At 36.8% G+C, this 15,856-nt stretch overlaps 1 protein-coding gene across 2 annotated transcripts; it reads left to right on the top strand.

The window, feature by feature from the left end:
• Positions 1 to 10,926: 10,926 nt before the first annotated feature.
• nfil3-6 (nuclear factor, interleukin 3 regulated, member 6) lies at positions 10,927 to 15,257 on the top strand. Of its 2 annotated transcripts, none has more exons than XM_063018632.1 (2): positions 10,927 to 11,137; positions 13,129 to 15,257. In XM_063018632.1, exon 2 carries the CDS (start codon positions 13,174 to 13,176, stop codon positions 14,380 to 14,382), a length of 1,209 nt encoding a protein of 402 aa, XP_062874702.1. In that variant the 5' UTR covers positions 10,927 to 11,137; positions 13,129 to 13,173; the 3' UTR covers positions 14,383 to 15,257. The 2 variants fall into 2 exon arrangements, with proteins under 2 accessions (XP_062874702.1, XP_062874703.1); XM_063018633.1 differs by lacking the exon at positions 10,927 to 11,137 and adding an exon at positions 11,980 to 11,998.
• Positions 15,258 to 15,856: the final 599 nt, after the last annotated feature.

Raw genomic sequence — 15,856 nt, 5'->3', positions numbered from 1 at the left:
AGTGTTTTGGAGTGACCTAGGTAAGGTCCTCACTTGAACCCTACTGAGTAAGACTGTAAAGTTGCCAGTTTTGAAGAGTAGCTACACTACAGAATGCTAAAGGCTGTCAACCCAGGCTTTGATGCAAAGTGAAAGTGGACACTGAAAGTGGAAGTCTTTCTGAACAGATGTCTAGTAATGCCACTGTTTATGAATGACCAGTTTCCAGATTCAGCCAACCATGTGATCATTTTCCACTAAAAGAAGGCTCAAATGAAAGCTTTAGCCGTTTGTATTACATCATCTTCAAGCTTGTTGCAGTGACCTTTAAAGATCCATTACGATTTTCTATGATGTTCAATCAGAGAATGCTTTATTTAATTACAGCTTCTTGTTTCCCCATGAGATTTTGAATAACCTCTACTTCAATCACAATCACTATGAAAATTTAGAATTTTGTCCTCCACTGAGGTGAAATGATGCATGCTATTTTCTACACAGCTCAGATGGCGTGCTGAGTTATAATGCTCAGAGTGTGAGCTGCTATTATAATAACATGCAAATCTATTCTGACTACGGTTTATTAAAATTCATGACACAGCAAGGTTGTGAGGGTCAGAACAGACAAAAAGTTGCCAGGGACAGGTTGCACGCCTGCAACGTAAGTGCTCACTTAAAAAAACAAACAGGAGATGAAGAGAGTGGCTTAAAACCATCACAGCCTGAGGTCAGAGTGGAGTGTTTCTTTTAGAGTTATGTATTAGTGAGTACATCGACGTCTATGACGTCTAAGAGGCCAGCTGAGACAAGTGATTAAAAATGGAAAGCAAATTAAAGAAACAACAGAAGAAGTTATTGAAATGAGCTGTTAGTATATGTCATCTTTACAAATATTACAGCACATTAATTTAATACCAGTCACGTAGGCTCCATGCACATAGCTTGTATGTAGTGATCATTTTGATTAAACACCCCTGGCTAAATATTACATTTAATTTTTATGTATTATTTGCACACAGTGAACATGCTGGATGGTTATAGCAACCAATTAAAACAGGATTCAAAACAGTCAGACTATCTGAGGTCCCAGAATTCCCCCTCAAACCCTTTTCATTTACAAGAAAACTTAAAAAAACATATAAAAATAAAATGTGTTGACATGAGCATGTCAGGGGGAATATGCAAGGAGAGACAGGGTTTAATTTTTTGTGTTTTTGTGGATGGGGCCAGAGTTTGTCAGGACTTTATATTACCCAGGAGAAGCAGATGTCGTGTTTAGTGTTATAAATGAGAGGTCAGATGAAAAATGACCATGCCAGAAGCATTCATAATTATCATCATACTGTGCATCTATGAATACATAATTATCATCATAATCATGGATACATCTGCTGTAAGAAATTTTTCTGACCCATATAGGCTAACATGTAAATCTCTTACATTTCTGTCATGTCCAGTATTTCAATCTGAATATTGCTGTTGAACTTTCATTCAGACTTTACACCAGTCCATAAGCTGCAGTGATATATGGTGTTAAATTATTAAATAAAATGAAGAGAGTATAGTGAGATTGGGAGGGAGTGCTGGACATTGAAAGGGAGTGTTTCTGTGTTTTGAACTGAACTGGCAGGGCATGGGGGATTCATCATGTTGACAGGTAGTGCCCCTGGCCTTCATCGTGTCCTTGTGCCAACACCACTGTGAGATTCTTTTCATCAATGTGACAGCCAACTCTAATGAGAGCATAAACCCCCTATCATATACCGAGCCTTTATTTCACACACACACACACACACACACACAATTTTGTGGCCATACATTAGGTCACTATTAAACAAAAAGCATTAAAGATATCAATGTATCTAAATGTACACTACTGTCCTTACATTGTTGATACTTATATACAGTATAATAGAATAAATCACCAGCATTTGTGTATCATATCCTTCTCCGAGATTCAAAATATGCAATCTGCTATTAGAAAAGCAAACCTGGCTGAGACAATAAACATCATTAGGTTAGAATATCGTTAGTGCCTTTATTTCTTTTCAAATTCTGTTATTTACTAAAAATATGCATAATGCAGCTTGACTGAACTTTGTTGCACATAGACAAAGAAAGCCTTTTGAAGGAAGATAATTTGGACACAGTGACCAGGAGTATGTTTGGAAGAGAAAGGTGTTAGCCATTAAAACTCAACAGCATTGTCTGTATTGTCACAAACATTTTGTTGATAGTATTATGATCTGGGGTTGCTTTGCTGCCAGTACTAATGCATTGCAAAAAGTGAACTGAATGATTAAAAAAAAGATTATCTTGGAATCTTGGATGCAACTAAGTGTTCCACTAGGACAAAAAGCTGAAACAATTCATGTTTCTGAAATGGCCTTTTTAAAGTTCTGATCTTCTTGTTAAAAAGCTATGGCATAGGTGTTTATATAATTTTGGTAACATTTATTCTAAAACTATACATAATTCTTTTAAGCTCACGTAGTAAACGATTATAGATCTTTGAGTACACCAGCTATCTTTTGTTATGTTGTGTTATTAGAAATGTTGCATCCCCTGACATTTAGGAAAAAAAGTCTGTGAAAGAGGAATCACAGTTACAAAAATCCTTCTGTGAAAACACTAAATGATGCATTTCAGTGTGTTCCAGCATCTTCACAGTTTTCTGAGTGGTGCTTTTCTCCCAGCACTCACTCTCTCTCTCTCTCTCTCTCTCTCTCTCTCTCTTACTCTTTGTCTTTTTCTTTCAATCTCTCTTGGTTTTTATGCCCATTTCTCCAAAAAGCCCTACTGTCTCTTTTGTCTAAAACACATGGAGCAGGTTTTTAGGAACCTCTGAGACAGAGTGCTGCTATCGTTTCAGGAAAAATGAGAATCACCATGGAAACAGCTGTCATTAAAGCTGGAGTCTTAAGAATCTAATCTTTTCAACAAGCGTTTGTTCTTTCAGCAGTATGGAGGGTGTGTGTGTGTGTGTGTGTGTGAGAGAGAGAGAGAGAGAGAGAGAGAGAGAGAGAGAGGCTTTTATGTAATCATCACTGAAATATCACATTCATTTATATTAAACCCACACTGCACTGATTTATGTTGTTTAGGTAAGAAAAGCAGGGGTGTGTGTGTGTGTGTGTGTGTGTGTGTGGAGTGAGGGACAATTCATAACAGCTTCATTGTAGATTTCCCCCCACAAATCCAAAGACATGCAGTCAGGCCAATTGAAGACCTCTCCGTTGTTTTCTGCTTTTTGCCCAATGCATAGGACCCACCGCAAGCCTGACCAGGATAAAACAGACAACGAATGAATGAATGAATGAATGAATGTTATACAGACTAACCGCCCTTTTGCTTGTATAATATCTGAGAACTAGACTGAAGACCTCATGGTTGTTATTATTGCCCCCTGCTGGACAAACTGCTGTGTTGAATATAATAAGTTTGCTTTAACGTTCCAAACAACCCCATTTATATATTTTTATTTCATTTCATTTTTATATTTTACATTTTTATTTGCTTTTACATACTCGTTTAGGTATGACCTTGTTTTTAAATACGTTTTGAATAGAAGTAATTTTCATTAGTAAATAGTAAATTATGCTAAAACATATTCTGTTCATTACTGTATTTTAGAACAAATTAGTGGGGTAAATTTGAAGAATATTTATATGCTTTTTCCATAACATACGTAATATAAAACTCATGCAGTTGTGCTGTGTGCAATATAAATTCAGTATAAGCTAAGTAGTTTTGATGTAATAATTGCTTGCACGTTGAATTCATTATGTATGGTGTTGTATCTTTTGTGCATAATCCTACATCAGGAGAGTCCAATTCTATTCACAAAAGAGACAGTTTGGCTTCAGGTTTTCTTACCAATCACCCATGAGTGCATCTTACTTCACTTGTTTGGTGAAATAGTCATGACATGCTACATACTGTTTCAGAATATGCTGAATACTTGAACTAGCAACTTTTCAATTACTAATCCAGTATGCAAAAGTTTTGTCAGAGGCAGCACAGAGCACACTGTGCTGTAATCAATGGAAATTTCTGAAAGTAATGTAAAAAACATTTTTACATTGTAATATCACACGGTACCAGAAGGGGGCACTAGTTTCCCTGGACATCGCACTATGAAACTCTCCTAAATCAGAGCAGGAGGATTTATGTGGGGTTTTGTCAACAAGTATTAAAGGACCTTCTTACATAATCCTGTCAGGTGATGGCTGATTCATTCACATCACACCTATAGAGAGGACATTTTTAGGTTTGATCAGTTCTGGCTCTAATGTATGTAATGCATTTTTAAGATGTTACATAAAGCCTCCACAAGGGGGCGTTTACGTACAAGTTTGTTTAATTATTGTTATTCTCTGCGACCCAGGGTTTGAAAAACTCTGCTTTTAATAGATCTAAATTTAGCAGCGCTCCCTTATCAGGCCCCAGAAATGAGTCACCATGCCACCCCCTCCATCTCTTGTTAGTATGGTGTAATTATGTGATGACCCTTCTGGGGACATGTAGGAGGTCCAGGCCAATGTTTTCAATGAGCCTATGATCAGCCTCTATTCCTCTAGCTCTCATTGTAATGTTGCAAATACCAATGAGAAAATTATATGGCTAAACTGCAGTTATGTTCAGGTTCATAAAAGTAATGTTTCAAAAAAGGACTTGTTATAGTTATATGTCTGACAAAAAACTTTTGAGAGTATTAAATAACTAATGCTAAACCAAACAAGTTTGTACACGGAAGCACAGTCACACAGAAAAAAAATTAGAAGCTTCCCTAAACTAGTGCCACAAATTTAAAACCATATTATTTATTTTATTTGATTATATGATAAAACACCTGAGCTTGATAATTATAAGGGGTGGCCCCAAACTGTTGACCATTTAGTGTACCATGTGACATTTAAGGACTTAAAAATAAATAGCTCAATAGCTAAATAGCTAAATAGCTAAATAGCTAAATAGCTAGGGCAGTGATAGCTCAGTGGTTAAGGTACTGGACTAGTAATCAGAAGGTTGCCAGTTCAAGCCCCACCACTGCCAAGTTGCCACTGTTGGGCCCCTGAGCAAGGCCCTTAACCCTCAATTGCTTCAAATCATGTTCAGTCATAATTGTAAGTCGCTTTGGATAAAAGCATAAATGCTGCTAAATGCCGTAAATGTAAATAAATAAATAAAAATGCTGACCATATCCACTGTGGCAACCCCCTTTTACATTTTTTTCATTCATATTCAGTTTTGGAGTTGGTTTTGTAACAATGTTTTTTTGAGTCAGAAAAATGTTTCACAACCACCTGAACTTAACTAAACTTTTCTGTTAGACGGGGATATATGACAACTAACAGAAGAAGGAGCCATTGTCCCAATTGGCCAGCGCACTGTGGGTTCTCTTTGGGCCACTGGGTGAAAGGTGATGGTGGGAGGTGCCTGGCTTTAACACAGAATCAGCCATTCGACATGTACCGCACTGTCACTTGCAGCGAGTGCAAACATCTGAATGAAAATATCTCAGTCTCATAAGTTAAACAAGGACATACAGGACATGTATGTCATGATTTGGTATTTTAATGTTTTCTGCAAATATTTTTTATTACTATTTAATTTTTTTAGGACCAAAGTTTCTGTTGTTTTTCTGTAAAGAGATAAAAATACTTCATATTAAATACTTCAAAATACTGCAGTGCAGAATGTAACAGTGTGGGATGTTATACAGTATAAAGTCATATGTGCTATGGCTTTATTGTTAGTAATTAAATCTGACTATAGCTGATAATTCACGGTGCACCTGTGAAGGACTGGTTTTATTCTCAGAGTAAAATATGTCTAGTAGTCCTGGACTTATAGCGCACCAGAATAGTGCAAACAGATGTAAACTCATACGCTTGACTAACCTAGTGTCAATACAGCCAAGGTTGCAATGAACTGGCAAGAAGTGTAAGAAGAAACGTGTAAAATGAAACGATTTGTATAAATACCAGGACAATTTTTGTTTATGTTTGTAAGTGGCAGCATTAAAAAAAACTCTCTAATCCTTACGAGTCATTTTCCATGACACTATTAGGTTATAACTGAGTAAATCTTTTAGTACAGAACTTTTGTTATTCTCTGTACTGTTAAAAGAGAATGATGAACTGAGATATAATCAGCAAATTAAGAGGAAAAAAACTGCACTGTCCAGTTCTGAGAACTACAGGAACATTAACTGAAAGAAGACGGATGTGAACTCCTTTTTAAACGACTCAGCAGAATTACTGAGAAATAGAGAATCCATTATTTATCCTTTATTCTTCTGTCTCCTAATCCATCATTTCACAGACACTACATGGACAAAAATGTAAACATCTCATCTATGTTTACTTGTTGACTCAATTTAATTCCATGGGCATTCATATTCAGTTAACTCTCTTTGCTGCTATAACAGACTCTTCTCTTTCTCTTGGAAAGCTTTTTGTTATATTTGAAAACACAACCCACCACTAATCTGATTCTGATTAATGATCTGAATCTGAGCAGTTCAAAATTATTTGAAAGAAATGCAACATTTAAAAGGGAATGACAAACAAGTTAAACTGTTAAACAAAAATTATATAGAAATACAAAATCCATTCATCATTATATCAACACCACAAATCTGTAAAAACACCAAGTCCTCTTACAAGAAAACTTGACTATAAAACAGCACTGAAAATGACTCTGTTAATCACCAGAAAAGTTTAATCCATAAATCAGCCAGGTGTACTTTTTTCCATCCTTTCTTATAGTTAACAGCTCCAATGTGAATCCTGGTGATCATACTTTAGACTAATTCTTAAGCAAATTCTTAAAAATATGTTGGATCATAAAGCAATGCTTTTTTGTTGTAGCAGTTATTCAAATATACAGAACACGTACAATGATTTACAATACTGAATTCCAAACAAGCAGGGACTGGAAAAGTAGGTCATCTATATCTGTCCTGTACCAAAGATTATGAACACATTATGTAAGATACACAGCTGGGGTTTTGTAATCGTAGCCATGCTGTTCCTGCACCTCTCTCAAGCACAAGGATGAGTGCTCTCCTCATGTATGAAAAACATGTAATAGCCTCCCCTCCGATACACCAAAGATTAATAATTCTGTATTTTAATATGAAAGCCATTTGAGGGCAAATATTCAAAATGTAGCCAGTAGATGTGGACAACCAATTTTATTTGTGTGTTTAGTTATAATGGTTATGCCTGTTGCCAATACATTCAAAAAATCAAGGCTACAGTTGTTTGGTCTTCTTAGACAAGTATTGGTTATGGGTCAGTATGTATTGGTATTGACTTTACAGTAACATTATACTCTCACAGTATGACGTGTGAAGTGTTTGTAATGGCTCACATGATTTAGATAGACTGTTAGATACAAGCAACAACAACCTGTTTCACAGTTATGCATCAAATGATTTGTAGACTAAAGATTAGCTTCATGTGAAAAAACTGAACAAAGTAACCAAATCACAATAACAGATACAGTTGCATATTAAATGAGTTTGACTGCCAACTTATAGCATATAGCATATATAAAAAGCACTAAAATAAACACTTCAAAATGTGAATCATAAAATAATTTGAAACAGGCCAAATAGTGGCACTTAAAAAACAAAACAGCTATTAAATGTTTTAAAGGAAGCATTCTTAAAAGTCTTTACAGTGTGTGGTTCAGTGAAATCAGCAAAGAGGAACAGAGGTCATAAGCCAAGACTCACTGTCAGAAATAAATAAATAGTTAACAGGATATGTGCTGAATTCCACAAAAGAACAGCTTTAAAAATAACCTTAGAACTAAACATGAACTTCTAAATTTAACATTTCACAAAACGACAAATAGCTTTGCCTTCACAAAGCTGGAGTTTATGGCAGGGTTGCCATTCAAAAATCGGTTGGGTCAGAAACTAATACATGAAAAATTGATGTAAAGAACATACTGTTACATCTAAGCAATAAAAAGTAATGTGGTTGGGATTAACATTCATCATATACCTAAAACACCTTTAACCCACAAAGTCTGAAGCCACTTATTAAGTCTGATTGGTGTTTTATGGTGGTATAGTCTGCCATCTTGTAAGAATCATTAGATCCCACTGTTGCTTTGCAAATGACACAGGGAGAACATGCAAACTCCACACAGAAAGGACCTGGACTGCTCCATCTGGGGATCAAACCCAGGACCTTCTTGCTGTGAGGTGACAGCGCTACCCACCGAGTCACTGTGCCATCCACAAATGAGACAATTTACCACGACCTAGTGCATTTTATGGTGCATTCACTTTTTTCTGACATTGTCCATATTTAATCATTTTAGTATAGTGAAGCCCTCACATGCACCGCTAAAGATATTCAAGGGTGGCTGCACACCAGAATAATGTCATGTTTTTAACGCCCCAACAGATTTAAACATTATTAATCCTTTATGAAGCTGTCTAAAATAGAAATTCATCTTCAAAGAACTGACCAAACAAAAGGATGCTTTAATACTCCACTACAGTCAAGACTTGTGAGTGACACAAGATCTATTTCATTTCACAAGATTTCTTTCAATCTTTGTTTTTATTTTTAAAGGAAGCACAGATGTACAAATCTTTATTAGGTACTTCTTCTATGAAAATTATGAACAATTATTACTGATGCCCACTTTAAGTTGTTTATAATTATTTCATAATACCCCACACAACCAGTTCTTAGCAACGGGCAGTGGTTGCTGTAGCAACGTGCTGACGTACTTTCGTTTCCAAGAATAGAAAGATGAGGAAGGAAGAGGTGCCCTAGGTCTTCTGTTCCCAACAGCTGTAAACATTGTTTCTTGTTTAATTGTCGATCCACACTAATCAATACTCTCTCAGTGTAAGTCAGTGTGTCTGATATTCTGTCCGTGTATTCTGTATGTCACAGGTGACATGAGAGATGTTAAAGGGTAGAGCAGAGTTCTAAACATGTGTGTGTGTGTTTGTGTCAAGGCTCCAAAAAGGAAGAGAATGGAGGGGTATGTATATATATACCCTTCTTAATATAACCATTCAAAATATCAAGCCAAACATACTTTACTTTTACAAAGCTGTTTTGACAGCATATTCGGTGGGTGGATTTAATGTTTTGGCTCATCAGTAAATGTATTGACATCCCACAAGCATGTTGTGCACTAGATACAAATGCCAGTGGGTCACAGGGTTTGTTCTGGTAAACATAACAAATAATAATAATAATAATTTAATGTGCTTTTGGAAAAGAGCCTGAAAGTGCACATACTTTGACTTCATTCAGTTCCTGGAAACACTGTATTTCTTTGCAAGATGCTAATGCAATAAAAAAAAAAGCCTTTTTCTAAGAAATAGTGTCTGACAGCAGTATTGCACACAATAAACATCTAATCCCCTGTGACTATATTCACAAGATTTACAGACATGAAAATTGTTTTATTATAAGTAGGTTGTGGTGAATGCTTTTTTGAAAACCACTCTGGACACTTTACCAGTCAGTAGCAGACCACCACATGTTTACAAATGAATTCACTTACTCACACTCAGAGGCAATACAGAGTAGCCAATTCATGAAAGCGTTTTTTAATAAGAATCTGGAAAACCCCTCAAAAAGCCAATGTGTAAGCTGTAAGAAGATGCAAAATGTCATACTATCAGTAATTGGGAGCAAAGATTGAACCCAGGTCCCAAGGACCGAGACGCACTGCAGCCCTACCAGCTAATTCAGAGTGCTGGCAAATTTTTTGTCAGTGTAAAATCAACAAAGATCTTCTTTTCTTAAGAAACAATTAAACAGCCTTCCACATTCACAAGTTCTATACGTTTATTTCTTTACTATTTTTAACCTTTTTGCAAGATTAGACTTTATGCAAGTTTTCTTGACAATCAGAAGACATCCATAATGTATGTCTCCCTCTTCAAATGGTTATAACTATAATATACATCTATGGGTCATTGCAGATATAATGATAACACAAAGTGGACATGGACAGGACTAAAATCACAGAAATATTACTGTAGGAATTACGTAACACCATCTCATTGTGTAGAACCATTGTCAACAGAATACAGCTTTGGATAAGCATGTATGTCACCCATTAAAGAGTCAGTGGTCTTTAGACAAGATTAGGAAGACAATCCAAATGTTTCACTTATGTTTTAAGAAAATTGTGATTCATAAACCACTAAAAAAGGTCTGTTAAGAACTAGTAGCTGGAACATGATGGACATTGTGAAACAATTAGGTAAGACTAACATCTGCACAAGTGTAAAGGCTGCAAAGAAGAAGCCACTGCTCCAAAACAGGGTCTAAGAGCTTGACAAATGTTTGCTGTTACTCACACGTGTAGGGTTTTTGTCTTGCCTATTTAAATGGAGTCATAATCATGAAGACGTAATTATGAGGTCAAACCACAAAGTTAAATAACATTATAGAAACTTTAGCATTAGCGTCACCAAATTGTCAGAAAACCCACTAAATGTTTTAATCATTAAGTTGCAAAGACTAATATTTACAAAAAATCTTAAGACTACAATGACTACAATGAAGCTAAACTCTGGTAGAGCAATGGATTCATGTACAATGAGACAGACCTCTTCGGTAAACATGAGACCCTATCAAACTGTACTTCATGTTTGTAAACAGGCAGAGATTTTAGCTTTGTTGGCTTCTAAATGATGCCATTTACAATGCAGGTAAATGGGCACACTTATAAAGTCAGTATTAGCAGTCATTAAACTCAAACAGTCTGGTATTAATATACTAGGTGTACTTCTGTAGACTTTGTACTTGCTGTCTGTACTAACGGTTTTAATTCTGAATCACATAACGGAGTCATTTGGGATGAATCGATTCGTTCGCCGATTGCTGGTTCAGGCGAGGTTAGCGAACGTCCTCGGTTGAACCCCGAAAGCAAAGCTACAAATAGGATCTGCGGGGCTTGGACCGAGCAGATGCACATCACGAAAACCAGCAGCTGGACAGGTGAATGCCTGCGATCATTTGCATCGTCTGACATCTTTCATTCACGCCTCATATGGGAACATAAGCTCCAGTTGCCAATATTATTCTTGAGCGCATTTGATTCGACCTCTTTTGGGCTACTCGAGACTTTAGCCGAGGCTACTGGAATCGTTTTAACGGTAAGGACAAGCATTAGGATAAGGACTTTAATAGTTCATGTTTATATGAGAGTATGTGAATGACTTGTACTGCTTTATAAAATGTAAGCTCTGTAGATCGGAAGGACGGTGTCTTGTGCGTAAAGCGTTTACTTATTGCGCGTTGTAGTTTTACACACTTGCAAATAAGAATGTTTCTCCAAATACTCAAATTATTGAAGCATGTAAAAATGGGTTATACATGTAGACTAATTAATCTATCTATTAAGTGTATCCGGGCGGGTCTCTTAGTGCAAGAGTGTGATCATTTAAAATCATCTTATTTAAAACCATAAATGTAAACAAGCTCTGAAGAATAATTATTTTGATTGTATTGCTTTGAAATGCTTGATATGCTCATGGTAAAATATTACTTTATAAAACGGATAGTTCCGGTCCTAAAATCTGATTGGCTGAGCCGCGTTCGAAGCCGTTGTAAAATCCCCGATAAACTCACACCTATGACCACCTCACATCATTCCATATTAATACGCCACTGAAAAGAAAAATTTAATGTTATTTTCGCCCTCATGTTGCCTAGCAACACTGTTAATCGAACTATTTTGCGTGGCGGAAGAATGCTTTATTGTAAGTTTATACACAATAAATACATCTATGAATTAAACATTGTTGTATTTATTATATTTTATGTTGACCGCCGTTTTATAAAAGCAATAAGCCACTCGAGACCGTACGTTACTGTTACGATTTTAGCACGGGGAAAGAAGTTTTAGGCACTCCGCTTCGCGTCGTGCCAAAAACGTCATCCCCGTGCTAAAATCACAGTAACGTACGGCCTCTCGTGGCTTATTGCTTTATTAGAAAATATATAAGTCATAAAAGGTATATCTTCATTTAAGGGAAATGTATGTAATGGAATTATTAGGACTATGTTTTTGTGATTGATAGGAAGGGCCTATGAATACATAGGCCTACATCTACAAAAAAAATTAATAATGTTTTTTAATTTTGTTGCATAGTATTCCAATTTCTTGTTAGTTATTATGAGTGACCAAAACTAGTGACTTGTCAGACCCATTTAAAAGTACATGGAAGAGTGGTCTCTTGCAATAGTGGAAGAAAATGAACAAAAAAACTGCCATTAGTTGAACTGCTGTAACATGGGTGACACAGACAGCTTTACTATTCAACTGGGTTTGACATTAACATTGCTAAGGCTGCCATGCAAAACACAGCCTAGACCATGGCACAAAAAAATATAAACCTTTATGGTATGACAGTATAATGAGGTAAAACGTATTAAACTGCTAGTATAAATCAAGTATTTCCAAATACAGTAAGGCATTTTGTTTTAATATTGCCCCTTAAAGACCCAGCAAAACCATAAGCACAAGTTCAGTAACACTTCCACTTCAGATAAATATGTAAATCTAGTCAAAATGGTCCACAGTTGTTCAAATGGAACCAAATAATAATACACTGTTGATAATGCAATGTTTGTGATTGCATTGTATTACAGACAAAATATATAATATAAAACAATTGTAAAATCTAAAAGTTGTCTCAAATAAGGCACTAACAATGGTTTTCAGGCATGAATACTGTGATCTTGGTCAGCAGAATTCCTTGAAGGTTGATTTCTGTGTCCTGGCTCAGCATAAAGTCCTGTCTAAGTGGCTGTCCAAATTTACAAAGGCTATAATAAGAAACTAGTCTAAACCAAAAGCAATGTAATGTCAAAACAGTAAGTAACACCTTTTAAACATATACTGCCTACACAGCCTGTTTCTAACTAGTTTAAACTGTCCATAAGTGTGAATAACATCCGATCTTTCTCCACAAATAAAAAAGGCTAACAGTAAGTCTAGCTGAAGGTCGTTTGCTCTCTATTACACCATGTTTCACAAATGTACTCTGTATTACTGGAAAGACGTTGGAGTTACATAACACTGTGCTGTCATAGATCTTATGTAATGACTAAAGACTTTTCAATTGATGTGCTTGGCCCCCAGGTGGTGCTATAAGACCAGCAAAGAAGTTTTATTGAAGCCACAGCAATGTTTGAAGAGGCATCTCAAGAAATTGTTGAGCAAAGCTCAGGGGTGCTTCCAGCTCATGCTTTAAGCACAGGAATGGCGGGGCTGGATGTGAGAGCCCCCAGCTCCTCAATGTCTTTCCCAGAGGAGGCTGTGTCCATCCTGACATCAAGAAACCTGCTGGCACGCTCATTACTGGGCAGGACATCTGCACTGAAACGCAAAGAAGCAGCACCAGGTGAAAGTACACTTCGACGCAAGCGTGAGTTCATCCCTCAAGAGAAGAAAGATGAGGGGTACTGGGACAAGCGCAAAAAAAACAACGAAGCTGCCAAGCGCTCTCGGGAAAAACGACGCGTCAATGACCTGGTCCTGGAGAACCGTGTGCTTGGTCTGCTTGAAGAAAATGCCAGGCTCAGAGCAGAGCTGCTAGCACTTAAGTTTCGCTTCGGGCTCATCAAAGACCCCTCGAATGCATCCATACTGCCACTAACCACAGTGCCACCCTGTGTCCCACAGCCTGCCAACCCACACTTTTACCTACCTCGGGACGATGAACTTCACTCAAATACACATGTAATGCATCATACAAATTCCATGCAGGTTGCATCACACATTAGCCAAAGTATCAGGGACAATGGCAGTATGTCAGAGGACTCAGGTTTTTCTACTCCTGGAGGATCAAGTGTTGGTAGTCCTGTATTCTTTGATGAGCGCCTGAGCGACAATGGCAAACTGTCTCCAACCCGCACAGATGACCTGAGTTGTGACTATCACCACTCACCTGCCCCTGATACCCTTGCACAGGTCTCAACAGCACAGACGTCCACAGCATCTGGTCATGGGGAATCCATAGATGGCATGAAGAGTCTCCCTCACAAGTTACGCTTTAAATGTCCAGGCATCGGCGACTGTGAGAACTTCAGTGAACGACGCAGTTCAATGCAACACACAGTTGGAAGGGAAAAAACCCTTAGAAATCAGTCCCCAGTTGGCATAGCAGAAGAGTCCAGGTACTGGCAACAGCAGGAAGGGGACGAAACTCCGAAGATGCATGATCAACATCAGATCAGCACAAATGGTGCTTACAGTGCCGGTCAACCACAGATGAACAGCGATACATATTACAGTGCTGAAAACAACATGCTCAAATCTCAGCTCAGCTCCCTCAGTGAAGAAGTAGCCCAGCTTAAAAAACTCTTCTCTGAGCAGCTCTCCAAAATTAACTAAGGAGCTTCTCCTTCTTGAACTTCATAGCTCCTGGAAACAGACTGGAAAAAACAAGCTTGCTTTCTGAGCCAGACTTAGCCAAAATGACATCACATGGTTTTATATTTAATCCCGTGTTAAATCTAGTTCCTATCAACAGTTTCATGACAGGAAAAAAGACAATGGGGTGAAATGGACACTATGGACAAATCAAAAGTTTTTCCTTTCCCACCATTGTAAGTGTATAACTGTACTAACAGTATTGGCTCAGGACCACCATACGATCTGCCTAATCTCTGTCGATTTCATTTTACATTTCTGCTTAAACACTGTGACTCAAACCAGAGATTAAATTAAAAAATCCAGTTATTCTGGCTGTTGACACTGAACCAAGGTATCATCATTACTGACCACAACATTCTTGTTGTATTTCAGATAATTGGATTGGAGGGTGGGCAGTGAATTTGGTGCCGTTTGTGTTTGCATGTAAACATTCCATTGTAGCCTGATGAAGCATCTGTTGTTCAGATTTGAAAGGGGCGGACAAATGTTTTGCTCTGTGCTCTTCAATTTGCTCAAAAATAAGACACAAAATTGTAAAGATCTTTGACACCATGTACAAATGATAAAATTGTAAGTCACTTACACCGAGACACAATAAATCATGTATTGATGAGTATGTATTTGATGTTGGCACGGCACAGTAACGTAAAACTGTAGCTTGTCTAATTAACACCCCTCCTCAGACAAAAAGTGTTTAAATAACAAGAACAACACTTTGTATAACAGTGTAATTTGTACAATAGTAGTGATGTTTTTGTTGGTTTGTGTTTGTATCTGTGTAAACAGTACAGTGTAAACATTTTATATATGTTAATAAATATTTGACAAATTAACAGTTTTGCCTCTTTGGGTTTGTAATAAAAAGTGTTAGATTTTGACTAAATATGTTCACATTTTTCTCAGTTTTTATTCTTTTAAGAATAAAGTTTAAATATATTTTTATAATTTATTTTATTTTAGTTTTATTAACAATACTTTTCTAATTATTACCCTGATTTACTACTCCAAATAAAGGGTGATCATTTATATGTGCAGTACAGTACAGGCTGGGTGTATTTAGTTTGTGTTGCAAGGAAATAATAGTTGTGTCAATACACAATTCAAGAGCTTTACACAGATCAACAAAGCAAGATAGAATTACAATAATACAGTATTTAATAATTAGCAACCACTAATTATTAAAAAATATATATACAGAAACACACATACAGACTTTGGCCAATCCAAACCCTTTATTTTCTTTTCTTTAAGTCACTTAGAAGTTCTTGTTTGTGTGCTTCAGATCATTGTTCAACTGCATAACCCAACTTGCTTAAAGCTTTATGGTACGAACTGACAGGCAGACATTCTCTTTCAGGATTTTCTGATAGAGAGCAGAATTCATGATTCCATCAATTAAGAAGTTGTCTAGATCCTGCAGAAGCAATGCTGT

This window comes from Trichomycterus rosablanca, chromosome 22 (genome assembly GCF_030014385.1).
Source record: "Trichomycterus rosablanca isolate fTriRos1 chromosome 22, fTriRos1.hap1, whole genome shotgun sequence".
Lineage (NCBI taxonomy): Eukaryota > Metazoa > Chordata > Actinopteri > Siluriformes > Trichomycteridae > Trichomycterus > Trichomycterus rosablanca.
The sequence above is the reverse complement of the archived record's forward strand: the minus strand, read 5'-3'. Positions and strand labels throughout refer to the sequence as shown.

Excerpts from the sequence above, each read along its gene's own strand:
- nfil3-6 (XM_063018632.1), top strand. The coding sequence starts at position 13,174 with ATGTTTGAAGAGGCATCTCAAGAAATTGTTGAGCAAAGCTCAGGGGTG.